The 22,555-nt window shown below is 30.9% G+C and overlaps 2 protein-coding genes across 2 annotated transcripts; one reads left to right on the top strand and one right to left on the bottom strand.

The window, feature by feature from the left end:
• The first annotated feature begins 557 nt into the window (after positions 1-557).
• Positions 558-6,794, top strand: LOC143922478 (uncharacterized). The gene is made up of 10 exons (XM_077445729.1): positions 558-747; positions 1,982-2,039; positions 3,032-3,105; positions 3,223-3,389; positions 3,503-3,609; positions 5,006-5,109; positions 5,529-5,565; positions 5,656-5,817; positions 5,896-6,027; positions 6,114-6,794. Exons 6-10 carry the CDS (start codon positions 5,019-5,021, stop codon positions 6,139-6,141), a joined length of 450 nt encoding a protein of 149 aa, XP_077301855.1. The 5' UTR covers positions 558-747; positions 1,982-2,039; positions 3,032-3,105; positions 3,223-3,389; positions 3,503-3,609; positions 5,006-5,018; the 3' UTR covers positions 6,142-6,794.
• A 20-nt stretch (positions 6,795-6,814) lies between these two features.
• On the bottom strand, positions 6,815-20,417 carry LOC143922477 (dnaJ homolog subfamily C member 11-like). Its single transcript, XM_077445728.1, has 12 exons — positions 20,193-20,417; positions 19,281-19,452; positions 19,128-19,209; positions 18,864-18,980; positions 18,653-18,780; positions 14,122-14,310; positions 13,834-14,041; positions 11,606-11,722; positions 10,763-10,954; positions 10,540-10,673; positions 10,176-10,309; positions 6,815-10,100 (listed from the first exon to the last, which is right to left on the bottom strand). Exons 1-12 carry the CDS (start codon positions 20,259-20,261, stop codon positions 9,972-9,974), a joined length of 1,671 nt encoding a protein of 556 aa, XP_077301854.1. The 5' UTR covers positions 20,262-20,417; the 3' UTR covers positions 6,815-9,971.
• Positions 20,418-22,555: the final 2,138 nt, after the last annotated feature.

Raw genomic sequence — 22,555 nt, 5'->3', positions numbered from 1 at the left:
CAAACCTATAAAGCATCTGTCACAAAATTGGCTCAACATCAAAGTCTTCCCTATTAATTCATTTACATATATTTATATTTTGTATGTACTAACTTAGAGCTGTTAAGGTTTTGGCGGAATTCGTAAACAGGAAGTAGGATTTTTTTTTTTTTAAATAATTTTTTATTTTATTTTGACATTTTAAATTATTTTTATCTTCTTGATATTTAATGTGTAATATATGTATGTATATAGTGATTTTTAGTAATAAAAAAAATGAACAAAATCCGAGAACCGGAAGTAGAACTTTTGTCTTTTGTGCGTTTCCCTACATTTGCGCTCAATTGATATCAAAAATGCTCTCAAAATTGTACGTACATACAATGTATGTACGTACGAAAATGGTCTCATAGCACGTGGACGTGTACATATGTATTTATGTATATACATATGTACGTTTCACTGTCGATTTTTTTTTAAACTTCTTATATTTCTTAAATAAAGTCTTAAGTTGGTGCACATCCGAAGTTTAATGTTCGTGTTGGTATCACTGGTACAAACTTACGTGTGTTTGGGCCAGTGAAAAATTCGCGCCGTAGCGTCTAGCAGAGCAAATCTTTTTCGTTGTTGGCGGCTGCATTCAAATTTCGCTGAACCTGTGAAGAAATTACCAAGACATTTCGTCTTCCTCAGGTCTGGTTGCCTGGGAACTTCAGGACTGGGTACCTTCAGGTCGTTTCATTCAGAAATCGGAAGTCCTCATTTTAGGTAATTACGCATTTTCATGATGAACTTTTTTCCAATGTGCGACTTTTGCAATTTGCGACTATTATCCAATGTGAGGCATCCAGTGATCCATTTGAAATGTATCCAGTGATCCACTGTGACCGAACTGATTAATATTAATTGTTTCAACGAATTTTTTGACGCTTGCAAATTTCAAATTTTTTGACAATAATAATAAAAGCAAAGATGGCGACCATGAAAGCGAAAAATTATCAAACACGGCGGCTCTCTAAATTCAACCTAGATTAAATATTAGTCTAACATACATATAAACATGAAAATTACATTATAGGGTACATTGAATGTACATATAATGAAACTTAATCCAGGATCTATTCAAAGGGCGGACATTGTTTTAATTCTCAAAATTAAAAACACTTTTCACCTGCGGTGTATTTTTACTTTTTTCCTTACAATATACAAAAAATAAATAAATCAAAAAGAAAATACACCTACATATAAATTGTACATATTAACTAATGTAATGTTTTTTATATGCACAAAACGTTACAAAAAAAACCTTGTAAAAAATAAAAATCAATACTGACCAATTCGAAAAAATTTAAAGGAGAGATATGTAAGTTCAGCGCCTCGGCACTTTATTTAGTACTACACCACTGTTCCCATAGAAAAAGGCCCAGAAAACACCAGGGAAGTATTTTTATTGCTATGCAATACAATACATACAATATGCCTCACATAAAAACCAACTCATGCAATACAAATAAATGCAAACATTAATTTGAGCACATATAAATGTACTAGAGACATCACACAGTTAAACCAAACCAGATATTTGTCATCTTCGCATCACATACAACTTGGATCAACTCGAATATATACATACATACATAGTCGAATATATGTATAATACCCAAAAACAAATACTATTACATTTTCAATAATTTATACTTACATAGGTTCAACATTCATAATAAATTAAACCTTAGAACATATGTACAACATTCGGAATTAAATTTTCAGATCAATCAATAAACTTATAAAACAAAAAACAGTAGACTTTTCATAATGCTTTTTTTAAAGAAATCAATTAATTTTATCAGGTCGACCAATAATCATAGTACTATATTACTCGGGGATGTTGAAAAATCACCAAGGAAGTAATTAAACTAAATCTTAAACGCTACATATATTTATGTAAATATGTATATATTCAGAAAAATTGTAAACATATAATATATTTTTATCATTTCAGACAACGATAGATCAAGAAGTCATAATGAGTGAGAAGCCTCGCCCTTTTAACAGGGCTGGTAAGTTAAATTAATGAATTGCAATCAAAATTAATTCGAAATTTGATTTTAAAATTTGCAAGTTCAGAGTCAGAGTCGTAAAAAGTCAACTGACTCCGACTCCTTTGAATTATTTTTTTTAATTGATCGTATTACAGTATGCGGTAACTAGTCTCCAATTTTATTTAAGTAAATCCACTAGTAAATTGAAATTTAATAATTTCTTTATGAAAATCGTGAATTTAAATTACATTACAAATAATATCGTTGAATTGCAAATATTTTTCTCATTTTTCTTATTAAATTGATTTTTTTATGTATACAATTCATACACATACGCTATCAATGTACTTACTTTTTATTTATACCTATTTACTAACTTTTTTAATTCATTTAATATTTTATTTCGAAAATCAAGTTCAAGTTGGAGTCGGAGTCGGTAAATTGTGAACTGACTCCAGTCCTGACTTAATTGAACGGAAGTATGTAAATAAAACGACCATAAATGTGAGGAGTTGCAGAATTGCTCAGAGATATGGAAAAAAACTGAGACAAGAATAATACATACAATGAGAATTTTTATTGCGATTTTTAAAACTACAAATTAGTTTTTCATAAGCAATATAAAAATATTAAAACATATACATAATATAATATGTCCATAGTAATAGTAATGCAAAAAGGATTCGTTCATCCATTGCACGATAGCTATGTTTTGTTCACACCAATTATTATTTTTTTGTGCAATGGAAAAGTTAATTTATATATTTTCATTTTAATGGACTGGACGACATATTTTTTAACATTTTTATTGTTTTTATATTATACAAAAAATGATAAAGTTGGTCTCGTCAAAATAGTATGGACCAGATATTGAAAATATTATATAAATACATACATATCTGCCAATAATTTTGTACAAATGTACATACACACCATATGCATGTGTTTATGTTCGTATTGTATCAAGAAGATTCCAACAAAAATTTGTTCTTACATCTTTATATTCTTAGTGGGACGACCTCCGTATTCAGCCAACCCGGCTAAGGCTTCATCCAGCAAGCAAGACGATGAAAAAAAAAATAAAGTGAGATATTTATATTATAAGAAAATTAATAGCAATCTTAAAATGATCACTGGTTAAATTTCAATAAGTTGATACTATTTCAAGGCATTTATAACCTCTCATCCATATACATTTTAGGTGATCAAGAGACGTAAAAGTTGTGAATATTGCGTCACAACAGGAAAACCTAAAAGGATTTACCTTTCTCATATGATGGAGACAAAGAGAGGCAATGTTATGTGCCGCTTTTTGCGGGCATATAAATGCTCAATTTGCAATGCAACCGACTTAGAAGCGCACATGGAGTAAGATATACATATATAGATTATCTTTAAAACTGATACATGTACATATGTATGTACATATAATATCTAAATATACGCATTCTGTAACTGTAAATTATAACATTTTGTTTCAGGTCGCATTGTCCTCTTATCAATAAGGCTAAACACCAACCCTTTGTGAAACCGCCACGACACAGAGCAAGTATGTTGAAAAACTTCATATTAATAGTAGTAGACATTTGTTTAGATATGCATGTGTGTAAATCCAATTGGTTTTTAATTCATTTGTGTTTTAATATGAAATAACTGCTGTTCTATTTAAGCGGTTGCATAATTTTAAATTACAGTAAATAGGGGGTTTGTGTCCCATATCATCAGGACCGGCCCGAGGATTTTTAGCACACCGGAAAAAAAACTAAAATTTGAGCCCCCCCCCATTTTTAATAACCTCTTCTTACTTTTTATTTACACATGCTATGCAATATCTAATATATAATTTCGAAAGAGACTTTGTATGTATGTATGTATGTATGTACGTAAAGTTTGTTGGCGATCGAAAAACAAATCAAAGTTTCTATTCGACATGGTTGAATTTGAATTATTTTCATGTGAAATTCGGATGTGACTAACCCATGACTTTATCTATGTATGTGTTTGAGGAATATAAGAAGGTCACAAAACAAAATTCGATAATTAAACATAATAATAAAATACGTTTACACACACACATACGGTTATGAGCGCAAATGTAGGGAAAATTACACAAGACAAAAATTCTACTTTTGGTTGTCAGATTTTGTTCGAAATTTTTTTAATACTTAAAATCACCATCATCGTCATACACATAAGATATCAAGAAAATAAAAATAATTTAAAAGATAAAAATATAATAATGAAATATTGTTTTAAAAAAAAATACTACTTCCGGTTTACAAATGTTGACCAAAACCTTATCAGCTCCAAGTTAGTACACAAAGAATACAAATATTAATGTTCAGCTTTATACGCTCAGTATAAAGCTGTAAATAGTTAAATCCGGGACATTTATCTTTGCGGGACTGACGAATAGTAATCCTATCTTACGGCAATAGTTATGCTAAAAAGATTCATTAATTTATTCCACAATAGTTACATTTTGTCCAAAACAACTTCACGAATCTCTTTGGTGCAATGTAAAAGTAAATTTATAGATTTACACTACATACATATGTACATATATATACATACATACATAAATATGTATATGTATATAAAAATCAATCTATACCATTCAACCGATTGCGATAAAACTTACATGAGATATTGTGTGCATACCTGCGATGGTTTCTGTTAAAAAAAATCGCTCAAAAACGGGAACGGGAATTGCATGCGTTATTGTGGCATTGCAACGCATGCCGGGTTCAACTAGTACATATATATATATATATATATTATATCATGTCAAAAATGTGCAAACTAAAATTTGAAACAGACTACTTTCAAAATTAACACATATTTATATTTTGAATAGGAAAACCATTGCTACCAAAAATTGATGGCAGGCAGATGTAAGTACATATTATAGTGATATTTTTATGATAAATACAAAAAGACCAAAATACCTTTAAGTACCAAACGATTTTCAATTATATTTACAGAAGCTCTCAATCGATGACAGAAAATATAGAAGCGAGCCTTCGAGACCTAGCAATTAGCCCCGTCACAGCTTCGGGATCCATCCCAATAACGGAGGAACTTATGGGTATTCCAAGGGACAAGTGCCCTAAATTCATATACATATGTATGTACATTATAGATATGTACATATGTATATACACTAATGGTTTTAGATAGTATATATATTGTATTGTTTCCCTTTATTGGCTATGTTAATACCTACATATATACATACATAAATATATATAAAAATCAATCTATACCATTCAACCGATTGCGATAAAACTTACATGAGATATTGTGTGCATACCTGCGATGGTTTCTGTTAAAAAAAATCTCTCAAAAACGGGAACGGGAATTGCATGCGTTATTGTGGCATTGCAACGCATGCCGGGTTCAACTAGTACATATATATATATATATATTATATCATGTCAAAAATGTGCAAACTAAAATTTGAAACAGACTACTTTCAAAATTAACACATATTTATATTTTGAATAGGAAAACCATTGCTACCAAAAATTGATGGCAGGCAGATGTAAGTACATATTATAGTGATATTTTTATGATAAATACAAAAAGACCAAAATACCTTTAAGTACCAAACGATTTTCAATTATATTTACAGAAGCTCTCAATCGATGACAGAAAATATAGAAGCGAGCCTTCGAGACCTAGTAATTAGCCCCGTCATTGCTTCGGGATCCACCCCAATAACGGATGAACTTATGGGTATTCCAAGTGACAAGTGCCCTTTGTGCGGAGCGCCTTACGACGACGCCCATGATGTGTAAGATATATGCAGATTATCTCTAAACCTCATATACATAAGTATTTTGTAATTTTAAATTATCACATATTGTTTCAGAGTGGACTGCCCACTAAATGAAATTAGCCCCGTCATTGCTTCGGGATCCACCCCAATAACGGATGAACTTATGGGTATTCCAAGTGACAAGTGCCCTTTGTGCGGAGCGCCTTACGACAACGCCCATGATGTGTAAGATATATGCAGATTATCTCTAAGCCTCATATACATATGTACATAAGTATTTTGTAATTTTAAATTATCACATATTGTTTCAGAGTGGACTGCCCACTAAATGAAAGTTAAACAAATTCGAAATCGAGGACAATCCGAATGTTATATGTATTAGTAGTATATTGTTTTTCTGTAAATTACAAATTTATGGCTGGCGATGATTTTAATATGGCATTCTTTTCATTTCAATGCGCGCATTTTGATTTTTGCATTTTTATGTGGCATAAGTTAATTTTTCTTCGTTTCGAGAAATATTTTACAAAACATTAGATATGTTTTACGTTTAATTTATTTTTGAAAATTGGAATTTCCCCATTTTTACTTACCTCCTTTGAGTAAAAAGTAATTCATGTTTGCGCTAAAAATTAAATGAAATACTTTTAAATATACCTCTATATATGTAAATTGTAAACAAATGATTTTCAACTGTGATGCTTCTGTTTTGGTTTTCAGTTTTTGTTGGATTTATCTGTTTTGGTTCAAGTTTTTTAAATTTATTTCATATGTATATATGAATTTTTTTAATTATTCTTAAGAAATGTTATATATGTTATACTATTGTTGAAATCGCGCGGCCAATTTAAGTGGTAATAATATATGCGCGAATATAGTTTTAATTTTGCTTTCAAATTATATTATGTTACAATTGAAAAAGAAATTTGAGATGATACAGTAAATGTATGTGTGTAGTTGGCCCAATTGGATTGAGAATAAATATTGTATGGAAACACTTTTTTTTAATTTATCTGCATATAATCCTTTTTTCATGTTTTTATTTTATGTATGTGGTTCAAACTTACTATGTATAAATGTCGACACAGGGTTTTTATAATAAATATTTGTATATGTACAGTATACTCTCGATTATCCACGTGCGGATTATCTGTGCTTGAAATAAATTAAATTTTTATTAAAATCAACAATAACACTTGCTTCGTCGAAAGAAAAGTCCTCAGTCGGACACAAATCATCTAAAGAGTGTACGAGTATAACAATTAAGTGTTGTGGAAATGCTCAGGAACTCATAAAATTAAATTTTTAGTAATAAAAAATCTTTCTGTTGATTATTATAACCGAAAAAGACCCACGGATAGACAGGGTCTTTGAAGATTGGGTTCAAGACTAAAGGAGTTTTAAAAAAGTAAAATTCCCATGACTTTATCTATGTATTCGAGGAATATAAGGTTACAAAGCAAAATTCGATAATTAAACACACATATCGATCATGAGAGCATTTTCGATACAAATTGAGCTTAAATGTAGGGAAACTTATACAAGACAAAAGTTCTACTTCCGGTTGTCAGATTTTGTTCAAAATTTATTTATTACTTAAAATCACTATAAATATTATACACATTAAATATCTAGAAAATAAAAATACTTTAAAAGGTCAAAATAAAATAATGAAATATTGTTTCCAAATTCTGACCAACTCTAAGTTAGTACATAAAAAATACAAATATTAATTTTCACCTTGATATGTTCAGGGGTGTGGAAGTAATCGTGGTAACAATATTTTATACTTTTCTAAGAGGAAAAAATCCAACTTCCGGTTTATTAAATTTAGTCTATTTTTATTTATTTTCATCACATTGATACAAAGCGCACACATGTTTAAGGGGTCGAAAAAAATAGTAGAAGAAAAATCGAAAAACTTTCGGTTGACGAATGCCTACCAAATTTTATACACATAACTTGGTTAATTAAGCTTAAACTTCTAGATATAAAATTTCAGTTCAGTAAACCAAAAGGTCTCAGAAAAACAACTATTTCCTAAACTACTACTTCCAGTTTAGGAAAAAATATTGGAGTATAAAATTTATAATTTCCATTATGTACATGTAAAAAAATTTCAGTTTGATTTGATTAGCGATTTGGAAGATAGTTAAATTCAAAAACTTAATAAAAAACAGGACACCTAATAAGGGAAGGACCATTTTCGGTCAACTTAAAAATTCGAAGAAAATTTAGGTCGTATCGATAAGAAATTCAGTTCGATAGGATGGACGGTGTTCAAAAAATCCACTGATATTTTCTAGATCATAAAAACGTGATCAGTGATCGATTGCGAGTTCGAATTAGTCAAAATCTCGAGTTGAAATTTTTGCATGATCACAAAACTTCATCTATTGTTACTACGTAACATACATAGATAAAGTAAAAAGGTTATAACAGTATTGTTAAAAGATTATGTTCCTTTTCATTCAAATGAAACTATAATACAATAATTATGATGGCTAAAATTTTACTGCCTAATGTTACAAGTCAAGATGTCGTATCATCAATGAAACGGCTTTACAGTGCTGATGTTCTCACAGCTCTTGCTGAGGAGATAACGATTTGATCAATTTCTGTGAAATATGCAAATTAATGGAACATTTAAAATGCTTTGAAAATGTTGATCGGGAAAACATCGAGAAGTGGTTTGAACGCAATTCAAATGATGCGGGTTCTCAATGCACGAGTGATGCAGATATCGTTTATATTGTCGATCAAACAATAAAAACGATATCAAAAATTGATAGTTCCTAAACTCTACTCTCCAGCATTAGCCCGGATAATCGAGAGAACACTGTATATATACATTGGCAATGGAAAACCTATATAGCATATGGAAAACTATATAAATAGAAGATAATAAAAATAAAAACAGGAGATAATAATTACAATTAAAATAATTTTTTATATTTTTTCCTTCTTTGGTGTGCTGCCAGAATTTTTGAAACTGATTCAGTGAATTATTTTCGCAGCGAATTTGACAAAAAAAAGATCAATCAATTCAATAAAAAAATGTAACTTTTAATACAAAAATAACAATTCAATTTTTAATAGCCACAAAAGGATTGGGCATAGAACTATGTATATATGAAATACTTCAATCTATTAATTTTGTAAAAAGTATACACCCAATTCTGTTTTTACACAGTAGACTTTTGTACATATGGAAAAATTGTCGATTAGTTCATAGCTTAAAAAGCATAAAATCACAAAAAATAGTTGATACTTTTTTCTTTATGGACAAATATGTATATCAAAATCATAAAAGAGTAAAATCAGAATTGAGTGTACTTATTTCATAGACGCACATATTAGTAGCGCAAGATAAAAACTGAGTTTGAATCAGTCAAAATCTCGAGTTCGAATTTTCGCAAGATCGCACAACTTCATCTATTGTTACTACGTACATAGATAGAGTAATTTGTAAGTTGGTAAATAAGATTTACCGACAATTGAAGTTTTACTGTAATGGTTGTGTTACATATATTCAAATATTTCATGCAATGAAATTATAATAAATTATTAAAAAAGTAGCAACAGATTGGAACAAACCATGTCCAAAATTTGGATAGAAAATTATTCAATATTTTATAAAGTAGCATTACAACATACTTATATATATATACATATGTATAATACATACATACGTATATGGCGAACCAAAAAATGCACTTGCAACAAATATGATACAAACATACATACATATATGCTAGTAAAAGGATAAAAAATTTTGGATAAAAGTTTTATGTACATATTATGCGCGAAATGACATAGTATCAGTCATATAATCAGTCGCTCAGTTAATAATTTAAAATACAATAAAATTTCATTTAGTAAAAATGGTATATATATATATATATATATATATATATATATATATATATTTAAAATCGATACAGCTAATTCAATTCACAACAATAATAGTTCAAGTAGAGCAACACAATGTTTTCAAACAATAATACAATCAACAAATTACATATAATTGCAACTTTGGTCTACCATAAAAAAAAACAACAATCGAAACATTTTTTCTTAACCAAATATACAGACATTCAAAATTACTCAACATTTCATTACAAATAGAAAGCTTTACTTTCCGGTGGAACTAAAAAGTATGCACGTATTTATGACGGTATATTCAAAGATTCTTCATCTGAGATAGTACACGTATATATTTCATCAATGTAATGGTATTTTATCGACAAGTGTTTGTCTTCACCGAGACACGTGTCATAGAAGCCGGGTAATTGAGCCTGAAATGATATAAAGTTGAGCATTAAAAAAAAACCTCCAATAAGCAGCTACTAATAGAGATTACGATTATAAACCTTAGACGAAATTTGCAATACGAGCTTGGAATTCTTCACCAAACATTGCACGGGAACAGTAACATCTATCACGTCATCAGGTAAACTATCGTTTTCGCCATCGTCCTCTTTGTCCACGTTGTGTTGTGTAACACCTGGAAAAACCCAAATTATGTACCAGAACTTGGCTCGGCGTATTTTAAGTTTGAAAAAAAAAAACACATTCGCAAATATCATTTGTAAAAAATCGCTTTAACATCGCATACAATTATATATCAGATCGCTGACGCAAGTGCATGTGTAATAAAAATAGCAGGCGAATTTGACGAATACTTACAATAGATTTTTTTAGTTGTTTGTAATATATATTTGTATTTTTTCATACCTGAAGGGAGTTTTCCATAGAGCGCTTTAATAATTATGAGTCCTTTATTTTTAGTTTCTTCATTGTGCACACGATTGTACATTTCGTGCATAAGTTTTGTAGCCCATATAGCCTCGCGTCTCATCTCTTCCATTCTAAGTTAAATCACATAAAGTTAAATCGAATACAAAAAAACAATACATCAAATCGAAATGATTTTGTGTGATGGCTTTATTGTATTTACTTGGCTTTGTTATTTTCTCGATTTTTCCGTATCTCTCTGTTTTCCTTCTCTCGATTTATTGGATCTATGATGAACTTTTTCACAGCGAGCCACGAAACTAAAGGTACGACAGTAGCGTAAAATACTGGCGCCAGTAACACTTCGTCGCACAAATGAATGGGAAATATGAAAGTCTGAAAGCCGCGCGTCAGCCTGAAAGAAAACAATAAAATTATTATTAAATTATAAAAACCATAAAAAAGGCTGTGGCTATTTGCAGGTACTATATCTTCGAATTATTGGCTATTTGCAGGTACCGTATCTGCGAATTATTGGCTATTTGCAGGCACATACTATAACTACGACAGGCGCAAAGCCTTCTGCGCATGCGCGTGAACTTATAATCCGATTATAATTTCTTACATTTAATGTATGCTTGACTTGTTTAATCAATCGTTCATTATACACGAGGCAAATAAATTTCGCACGTTATTATAATAGATTTATATCATTTAGCTAGTTCGCGGCTTGTACTATTATGTAGGTTTTATACATTGTATATGATAATAATTTTCTAACAATTAATAATATTAACTAGTTTGGATTATATTTTTTACTCTACGTCACTTTACGAGTTCGAACTAAATTTTAAGAGGTTTAAAACAAAATTTTAACATTAAACACGCTGACAGTGACAGTTCACGCGCATGCGCAGAAGACTTTTCGCCTGTCGCAGATATAGTACCTGCAAATAGTCAATAATTCGCAGATATAGTACCTGCAAATAGCCAATAATTTGCAGATATAGTATCTGCAAATAGCCACAACCTAAAAAAACAAAAACAATTGCAATTAAAAACATACTTGATTTTAAGGAATATTCCAGTAGGAACTCCGATCGTAACGGAACCAGACAAATTGGTATGTTGGGATATTCTTTTTTCTACGCCGTATTCCCCTACAGCTCCGAACGTTCCAATTCTGAAAATTTTAATGAAAACATCTGAAATAAACTGAATATTGGTAAAATTATATGAGGTTAGGTTTGGTTTCGTTTGCACCAACGTTATCTTGTGTACGCTCACGGGAACTGAACGAGTCTTTCTAACGCAATTACCAGTCGAGTTAGTACGTTTAGATAAAAAAAAAATATTGAGATAAAAAACCAACCCTTATGAATGTGGTGAAATAAAAAACTGGCCAAATAAACGCAAAATAGCACGGAGAAAAAATCCGTAAAAAAATATATTATAATATTTTTGACTTTTAAAATTCACAATAAAAAATCACAATCAATAGAAAAAACATCTGACTATTGATTCCAATACTCACTTTGACCACATCAATACTAGATTTTGAGTTTAAGACCGCAAAAGCCAAAAAACTATAAAATTCGCACGTTTTTTTAAACGCTCATATCTCATAAACAATCACTAACCAACAAAAATCATCATCATATTCGAATTCAGTGGGTCAAACTTTGTTCAAAGATTGGTTAGTCTCCACTCTGGTAACTCAAAAATGTGATTTTTTGTTGCTCAGTGTCATTAATAATAAGCTTTATCTTTTAATTATTAAGCTATTATATTAAACTAGTGTTATACCCGATGACATATCATCGCATGGGTGTTGGAATATTAAGTTATTAAATAAAAAAAAACAAATAAAAGAAATGTGTCTTTGTTCATGTGTTCAATCCCCACGTGGTCGAAATTTTTTAAATACTTTTTAAATATATTTAATTTAATATTTATGTTTAATTGGTTAATATGAAAAAAAATGGTAAAAACTAACTACATATAAACAATATAAAACACGGATAGAAAAATTAATCAATTTAATAAATTCTCTGCCAAGCGGAAAGCTTATATATAGAAGTTTTTTTCTTTTGTTATTATATCTTCGTATACGTTTTATCTGTGATGTACATACATATGTATGTAGAATCGAAAAGACCATAGTACGGCGAGCGTTTTCTCAGACAGACAGAATAGTGATATTATATATATATATATATATATATATATATATATATATATATATATATATATATATATATATATATATGTATATGTATGATTATAGTGGATCGCCCGAATATTTCAAAAACTATGAGTTTTACTGGAGTTTTATGATAACTACGTATTTTTCGCAAAGTAACGGTAAAAATAACAGGTTTTCTAAACTAATCACATCCCCTAAACCTTTCTATCAATTAAATTGAAAATTGGAATACAGCTTCTTCTACCATATAAATAATCACATCAATATTTATCAAACTGTGGTGATTTATGTATAAAATATATATGTTACAGTTGAAGTATATCTTCCAGTTGTAATACATTTTCACTAGTTGGAATATAAATAAATAAATATTCCATCTAACCTGGTACCAACTACCGTTATAGTTGAAGTGTATCTTCCAGTTGTAATATATTTTGACGAGTTGGAATATATTCTGTCTAATGCACGTAAGTTAATTCATATGGCGAATTACATTCCAACTGGTCAAAATATATTACAACTGAAAATACAATTCAACTATAAGTTGGTAACAGGTCAGATGGAGAGGTAAGGTTTTCGTGAAAACGTCACTCGACTAGTAAATTGAGTTAGAAGGTCACATATTTTGTTTTGAACACATTTTTAGAGCTATCGTAATATGGTACTCATCACCTTCATTCGTAATACCTAGAAAATATTAACTTATTAGTGTTTTTACCCGGCTTCGCTCGGTATTTGTAATATAAACGGCTTAAATATGGCTAATTTAATAGTAAACATTTTAATAAATTTATTTGAATATTCATTTGTTTTTTATTAAATTGAACGTCATTGTTGAAAATGTATTTGCGATTGTACATAGATATATAATTTACTAGTTGAATTGAATTCAAATATGAATGACCTAAAACGTCAGTTGGAATATATTACAACTGAAAATATACTCCGACTGTAACATATATACTAGTATTCGAATGAGAATTATCTAAAAAGCCAGATAAAAAAAAAAATTACAACTGGTAATAATAAAGCGTACCAGTGGGCACATGCGTCTTATGAACTTTATCGTAATTTTGAAACATATTTACTTTATTGAGACTAGAATTTTAATTTCCGCTTGTATCATTTTTCTAGTGTAGGTCGTCGATATGTATGAGTGCGGCAAACCGCACAACATGGTTAAATTTACACGATAGTTTTCTGTTTCGTGCAGCAGCGATGTCGACATTGACGAATTCGACCCTGCTTTATACGTCAAGTATCCGACTGTGCGTTCGTCTAGTTGATACGCTAAATCTGAAACGAAAGAAAAAATCATCGTTAGGAAATTGCACAAACAAATCAATGAAAAATCAACCCGTACCTCGACTACTCACTTGAAACAAAACTAGGATGAATTCCATGCGACGAAAACTGCAAGCCGCCCGCTCCAGTAAAGAACAAACTTTTGGTAAGAGTGCGAAAAATTTTAAGACTAGTTAAAGGTCCGTTTCCAAAACCAAAATCAAGTTCGGCCCAACCATGTTCAAATGTTCGCCTATTTGACACGTTCAGTGAACCAACACCTGGAATAAAACAACGAAATAGCCATAAAAATAAGTCGGGTTGTATAAATTTAATAACGGGATCCAATTTTAATCAATTGATGTTATTAGTAAGCGTAGGAATCTTAGCGCGCTGTTGAACAAAAAAAGAGACAAAACGACAAAAAAATGGATGGGGACCGAACTAAACAACTACTTCCCGGTCAGTTAATATTATATTTATTTTTCATGGTATCAATATATGATATTTTAGATATATAAACTAGATAAATTAATTAAGATATTTTGATATTTCTACATATGAGTATAATATATATATATATATACATACAAAAACATATCTACTTATCATACAAATTAGGCAAAGTTAAGATCATAGATTTCCGCATCACCCAGGAGGTACTATGAATAATGCTTTACCTTTTTTGTGGAAGGTTCCCCAAGAGGACTCTTAACCATCAATACTACATATAGCATGCACAATATTTATACTAAAATTAATAATTACGAAAGTAATCAAATATGAATAACATATTAGGATATATTAATTAGCTACGACTAAACTAATATACATAGGTATTATTTGGATATAGCAAATAATTCATCACTCGAGTTACATATGTATGTACATACATATAATATAATCTATTATACTATAATACAGAACTATTTTCGTAATACACTATTAAATATTGTTCTAAATTAGAGTGCGGCCTGAAGCCAAACGCCCCATCTAGTAATCACTGGCTCTGGCGGAAAAGGTACATTTGGTAATTTTTCTTTAAAAACTTCTTTCCTTAAGGGAGACTGCAAAAATATCTTTTTCGTAAATGAAATTATGTTTTTAACATTTTCATAACTATCTCGAATTGTTTCGGCAACTCGGTGAATCCCATGTGCTAAAAAAGTAAGATGGGTCATATTATGATATGTATTTTGTAATATTTGAGCAGCTTTTATCATGTATGCAGCACCGTCCGTAATAAATAAAAGAACTTTATCATTTACATGTTCCCCCCACAAATCAAATAAACTATCTTTAACCAGTTTTTTTATTGTTTCGAAATTCGTTTTATCTCATTTTTTACATGATATTACATGTGCATTAATTATAATTGAATTTTCATGTAAAGCTCCCACAATTACATTACCTATATTATTACCACATTTATCAGTTGTTTCATCCACACTTACGTAAATATATTTGCCACTAAGTTCTTCTTTAATTTTTTTGACTGAACACTTTTGGTAAATAACATTTTCGTAGTGTGGATTCACTTGGACATACGACATCGGATCCATATTCTTGGTTTGAACACATAGTTAAAAAAGATTGAAATGATGGATTATCAACCTTTGACCAAGGAATATTACATTTAATTAACATTTCAGCTAAATCAAAATTAAATTTATGTCCAGATGATTTACGTTTTGGAACATTATTATGTTTATCTGAATTCAAGTGTCTTTACAGAAGATTTTTTAATCACAATATGATATTTACACCTTTCACAATAAATTTTTTCACCATTTAATATTAATTCCGGATGACCGCTTATCCAACTGTTTACTGTTGTTATGGAATGTGTAATCGGAACCATTATTTGTATTTTTATTATTAAAAGCGATAAGTTGGAACTATTTTTTTAGATTAATTCTAATTATTTTCAAAGATTTTTATTAACTTAATTGAAATTGAATGGCGGAGAATATCGATGTTCGTCACGAATATAATATTATTCATTATATCTATACTGAACGGACAACCGATTACAACTACTTAAATTTTAAAAGTTTGTGGAGCAACCGAATTCCTAATATTATTAAACAATAGACCGGACGTTTTAACTAAAACTACTCATAAAATAAAGCTTTTAAGACTTTTAACTATGCTGAACCGAATGCCGACAAAAGGCAAAAATAAAACTTTCGAGACTGTCATTATATAAATTATGACGTTATATATTGGCATTTTTGATCCCTTTGAAATAAATTCTTTACAAATATTTTCGTTGGAAAGGGAAACTTTCCGCAAAATAAATAATATTTTATAATATTTCCGACCAGTTCGGCTCTCGTAAAGTAACCATTTTTTTCGTGACGGCACTGTGTTTATCCGCCCATTAGTTATTAGCTATATATGTAGTAGAAGCACTCAAAATTTAATAAGAATAATCAACGTATTCATATATGTTAGGGTTTCCAAATTTCTTTTCAAGAGAACATGTCCTCTTTTTCGAAAAAATTCTTTTGTGAAATATTCTCAAAATATGCTAAATTTTTGATTTAGCCGATTGAATATTTTATAATAATTAAATAAGTATTTATAATAGTGTTAAATTTGGAGCGTTTGAATTGTACAGTTATAGCATTATTGAAAATCAATGAGAGCATTATTTAAGCTTACTTATTTATTACTGAGGATATCTTAAGATAATTTTAAAAATTAAAATCGGATCTAACCAATTTTTTCATTTTTATTGATTACTTTTAATGTGTTAACTATATAATTCACTAATGGTTTTACCCTGCTTCGCCCGGTATTTATACTATAAACCGTTTAAACATGGTTAATCTTATAGTAAACATTGATTTGTTTATTAAATTTATTTGAATCGAAAAAAAATTGTATTTTATGGACACCCAATCAGAAATCAATGTTTTTTTTTAATATATAAGTGAACCGGAATTGAAAAAATAATCCTGATCTAGAACTGAAACAGAAATCCGGATTTGGAACTGAAAAAGGAACCGGGATCTAGATCTGAAATGGTAATTGTGATCAGAAATTGAAAAAGGCATCCAGATCCGGAAATGAAAAAAGGATCTGGATTAGGAACTGAAACAGTAATCAGGATCCGGAACTGAAACAATTATCGGGATCCGAAACTGAAACAATAATTGGGATCTTGAAATGAAACAGTTATCGGGATTCGAAACTGAAACAGTAATCGGAATCCGGAATTGAAAAAGACATCTGGATCCGGAACTGAAACAGTAATCGGGATCCGAAATTGAAAAAGGCATCCGGATCCGTAAATGATTAAAGAATGCAACAGAAAATGCTATGTAATGAAACTTCAAGAATCTGTAAAATAAAAATTTAAATGAAAATGAATGCAATTTCAAGAATTAGCAAAAATAAATTTTGTCTGCAGTACTAAGTACAATATTATTATCTGATCATAATTTTCTTAAATTCGAGTTTGTATTAAATTAAAATGGAACTTATTTTCTTAAAAAATACTTTTCGAATTTTTGAACCGTTTCAAATTTTTCGTATAATTTGAAAGTTGTATTACCCGCATGATTTCAAGTCACGAGCTGCTAATAATTATCAAATGTATTTCACACATTCATATAAACTACCTACTGATATAATTCATAAACACTACCTACTGATGATTTTATATGGGCTAAATTTATTTTTATATTTAAGAAATTAAGCCAAGGGCAATTTTCAAGCATTGCAATTGGCCCATGTTTAATAAGGCACTGGATGCAATTCATATTATATAAACAAAATAAAAGTTCTCTGATCATTATTTTGTGTATATCTTTGTCATAAATTCATATAAAGTGGTGTGTGGAATTTAAAATTATGAGGTCCGAAAGGTTGTAAACATTGTAAGTGACCACTGTTATAAGCGATCCTAAGTTAAATTTTTAACAAATTCTAAACGTCGAGGATTTACTACGATTTTATAATAAAATCTTTTTTTAACTTCCAGTTGGCAATCCTAACATATGTAATATTACTTTCAAATTAAAGGTTCAGGCAACAGATTTGTTTTTTAAACCCTTTTTATAGTAAGTAATTTTATACTAAATGACTTAAATAGATTAGATCATTTTTGCAGAACCAAATCCAATTCTATTTCAAATGAACGTTTTATATTTTTCGATTATTAAATATTATGATTAATTTCATTTACTGGGACATAATTATGCTTGTGATTTAAACATAAGATTTACTTTGACAGCAAAAAAAAGACATCTGTTTCCTTTTCCTTCACTGCGTTTCATCGACTTCAAATTTCTTGACTTTTTCAGTGTATTTCCTCATCGCTTTTGCATATATGTATACAAAAATGTTTTACACACTTATTTTACGAGCTAAACATTAACAATTAAAAAAAATATAGTAAGAATTGATTTCTACGCGTTTTTTTTTAATATTTTAAAGCTGGGTTAATAGCTTAAAAATCTATGAATGATCACAATATGTCTCGAATATTAAAGATATTACATACATGTATACAAAAAACATTTTTGTATACAATATACAACCTCCTGTTCGAGCAGACGAAAAGTCGAGAAATTTCAAGTCAGCGGAACGGAGTAGACCCGTAAATGTGTATACCGGTGCCATTTTCAGTCGATATGTTGCACGAAAGAGTCACAGTATCGTTTAGCGTAACGGGTGCTTCGACCGAATGTGAAGTGTTAATTCCCGACACTTCTAATACTGGTAATCCACTCTGAGTATCTCTGAAACACAAATAAATACATATATTTGTTGAAAATCTTCGAATAATATAATATATTTCAGTACGCACTAAACATTTACATACATTCCATACTCATCTGTGTATCTATTAAATAAATCAGTCGCGTTTATTGAAACGGTAGTGGAACCTTTGGGATTTGTACTTCTTTGCAATTTCCTTTCTTCTCTTTCACGGGCTAATCTGGAAGTGCAAAACGAAATTTTCTCGTATTAATAATACTAAGGTCATTTTCTAAAACAAATGCCCAATCAAGATGCATTCATATTTATATTCAAACGATTTAAAAAATGACCCCCTTCAAAGTTATATCACGATATATGTACATGCCTTTCATATTCCTCTCTTATTTCTAAAGGAGTTTTTGTCCTTTGAACGACTTCCCAACCATCAGTTTCTAAACCTTTTGTACCTGAAATGAAATACATCATGTATACAGTTTAAAATTTAATAATACATGCGCATATCTTGTATTTGTAATACCAAGAGTATCATATATGGCTCGTTGCCGTGGATCTGACAGTACATTGTACGCCGTTTTTACTCGGTTGAATATATTCTCAGCCCATTTCTTCTGATCTGGGTCGATGTGTTTATCTGGATGATATGTAAGCGAGAGACGTCGGTAAGCGTTGTTAATTTCGTCATTGGTAGCCTGAAAAATATCAATTGAAACATCAATATAGTCAATCAAACATCAAAATGTCTATCTATCTGTTCAATACTGAAAATGTGAGCTAAAGCTATACAATTGGCTGGTGGAAAATATGGTGATGGTGATGGTTAGTAATTCGATCACTGATCACATATTCATGATTTTTAAATAAAATATGTTAGTAAATTTTGAAGATAATTTAAACACCATTAATCCTGTCACATTGAGACTTAGTATGGGTTATATAAATTTTCACCTGCAAGCTGTTAATACATTTTTCTTTTAATTTCGCTCAATGAATTGAGATGAAACTTTGCTACATATAAAATGAGAATGACACTTTTTTTACTACTACTACATATGTAAATTGGGTCGGGTAATAATGTACAAATGTTGAGATGTAAATATTGAATGAATATTTAATGCACTAGTTATGTTACTGGTTAATGTCAACCACCAATCTTAAATATACTCCATCATGTCTCAAGAGAAATATAAGTAGAGAAAACATAGCATAAGTAGACACTGTGAGGCTCCGTTATGCAATTTACAATCGAATGAAGATGCAACTGTGACAGATATTACGTCAGTTATTTGTAGAGACGTATGGCTTATTTGACAACGGAGATTGTCAACGCATTTGTAGGTTGGAGTACGTAAGGTTAGGTTAGGTTTAAGTAGGCGACTAATGTGTATTGGGAAAAGGAATGTGAAAGAAATAGAAGAGTGAAAGTACACACGTCTTTGGAGACGTTGAGGAGTGTATAGTAGTCTTCCTCGAGGGTGCACTGGTCAGGGTCACCAGCCATGACGACAAGCCGAAAATATGTGCGGCAACTTGTGGAATGACAGACGCGTGCAACCTCTTCTAGTGCCAACTAACAAGTGCTACCATCTTTACTTTTGACAATCACTGTTACCAGCTGAATCACGGACCAGTTGAAATCCGTAATATAATTTTCAGTAGCCTATTCTCCTCAATGCAAGCTGGTGGGACTGCACCAAGGCCCAAAGCCCTTGAGGATTTTTTAAGGAAGAAAAATTTTACTTTTTAAGAATCTTTCCCATTTAAGTCTCGAATCAATTTTATAATATCTCTCTATACATCCATGCTCCATTTTTGTTATAATAATACACAGGAAGATTTTTTATTTCTTCCCTCCCGAGCAGTTCAATATTCCGTATTCTTTGGATTCAAGCTTCAATGAGGATTCCCCATTTTCGAATTTCTCGCACTTATTTCTTACGTAAATCTTTAGCATTTTTGCAGAGATTTAAAATTTTTACATGTTTGTAAGAGATTTTAATTTATTGCAAAAGTTTATAGGGTGGGTTAAAGGTTTGGACCATTTCCCGGCCTATGGAAATTCAGTTGTATTTTGAAGAGGATCTGTATTACTCGATTAATACAGGTGTATTTGTATGTGCAGCGAACTAGGTAGGGGATTCGTTGGAACGAGTTCCTGAAGCTCACTGGCATCTGGGGACGATGCGCTGGTTTATAAAGGTGTTGCTTGAGCAATGTGTAGCTGGGCTGGTGAGATCACGTTCTGGAAGATTTCAACGGGGTCGAGGTCTTCCTTTATTTTATATGTTTGATGCGTAGTTGCGTAGCTCCTTGGGAGAGAGTCGAATCTTTACCTTTCGACCAATTTTTAATTTTTGGGTGTGACCAGTTTTTTGGTGACTAATTTTCGGGTGTGACCAGTTTTAGGGTGTGACCAATTTTCTCGTGACCAGTTTTAGTGTGACGGGTGATCACGTGTCACCGATCTAGAGCGACCGGTTGTCCTGTGACCGGTTCACACTTGACTAGTAATCACCGAACCCCTTCCTGCGAGTGGGGACCAACTCGGCTGGGTTCGGAGAGCGGCTTCTCACTCTGCCTTCAGCTGTCATAAATAAAACACGTGCATCAACATGCCAATCGTATCATTCGTTCATCCCCCATAACTGGTGACCCCCGACATCGAGCCACGCAGCCTCGATTAATTCAGCATGCCGCTGCTCATCCCTGCCTCGCCGAGCCAGACGGGAAAGCTCCCCGCCGCGCCGCCATCGCCATCGACACAGCACGCCGCGGCCCGCGGGTGACAATAAACGAGCAGACACAACTAAATTAATTAAATAAATAACTGAACATACGTATCTAATAAAAAATCCCACTGATCGACCAATGCTCCAAATCGACTCATTATTACGTATTCTCAATCAAAAATAATTAAACAGGTTTTTTTTAATTAATTCCAAGCGTGGATAATCCGCAAACTGGATAATCTGAATCCCAATAATCGAGAGTACATTGTATATTATGTATTATGTAATTATAATATAAAATACGAATTCAATATAAACTACTAATTCCTCTTTAAGAAAAATTTTTACTCTTTTACAGTGTACTCTCAATTATCCAGAACAATGCTGGGTTGTTTCATTGGCTACGTCCACACTACCGATATCTACACCCGATATTTGCGAATTTTTCCATAACCAGCTCCTAATTAGCAACCACACGTTGCAATATGAGAACTGGATATGGAAAATTCGAGAATATCGGGCGTAGATATTAGTAGTGTCGACGTAGCCATTGGCGAGCCGTTTCATTGATGATATGACACCTTGGTCCATGAGTTAAATTAGACTTTTAACATTAGGCACTAAAAATTTACTTTTCCATGCACATTTTACCACTGATTGGTACTCCTGCTCGTTTTAGATTAAACAATGTATCATAATCTATTGTGATTACCTCCAATTTTTTTTTGTTTTATATATATATATCTTTTGATAAACAATTAGAACAACAACTTTATATTCTTCGGCGAGATTTGATGTGGAGATTTGGTGTGACCAAACCATGACTTTATCTATGTATTTGAGGAATATAAGAAGGTTACAAAACAAAATTCGATATAGAACCATACAGACAAATTGTGAAATACTAATAACTATGACAGCATTTTCGATACAAATTGAGCGCAAATGTATGGAAACTTGCACAAGACAAAAGTTCTACCGGTTGTCAGATTTTGTTCAAATTTTTTTTATTACTTAAAATCACTATCAGTATTATACTCATTAAATATCAAGAAAATAAAAATAA

This window comes from Arctopsyche grandis, chromosome 2 (genome assembly GCF_051622035.1).
Source record: "Arctopsyche grandis isolate Sample6627 chromosome 2, ASM5162203v2, whole genome shotgun sequence".
Taxonomy (NCBI): domain Eukaryota; kingdom Metazoa; phylum Arthropoda; class Insecta; order Trichoptera; family Hydropsychidae; genus Arctopsyche; species Arctopsyche grandis.
The sequence above is the reverse complement of the archived record's forward strand: the minus strand, read 5'-3'. Positions and strand labels throughout refer to the sequence as shown.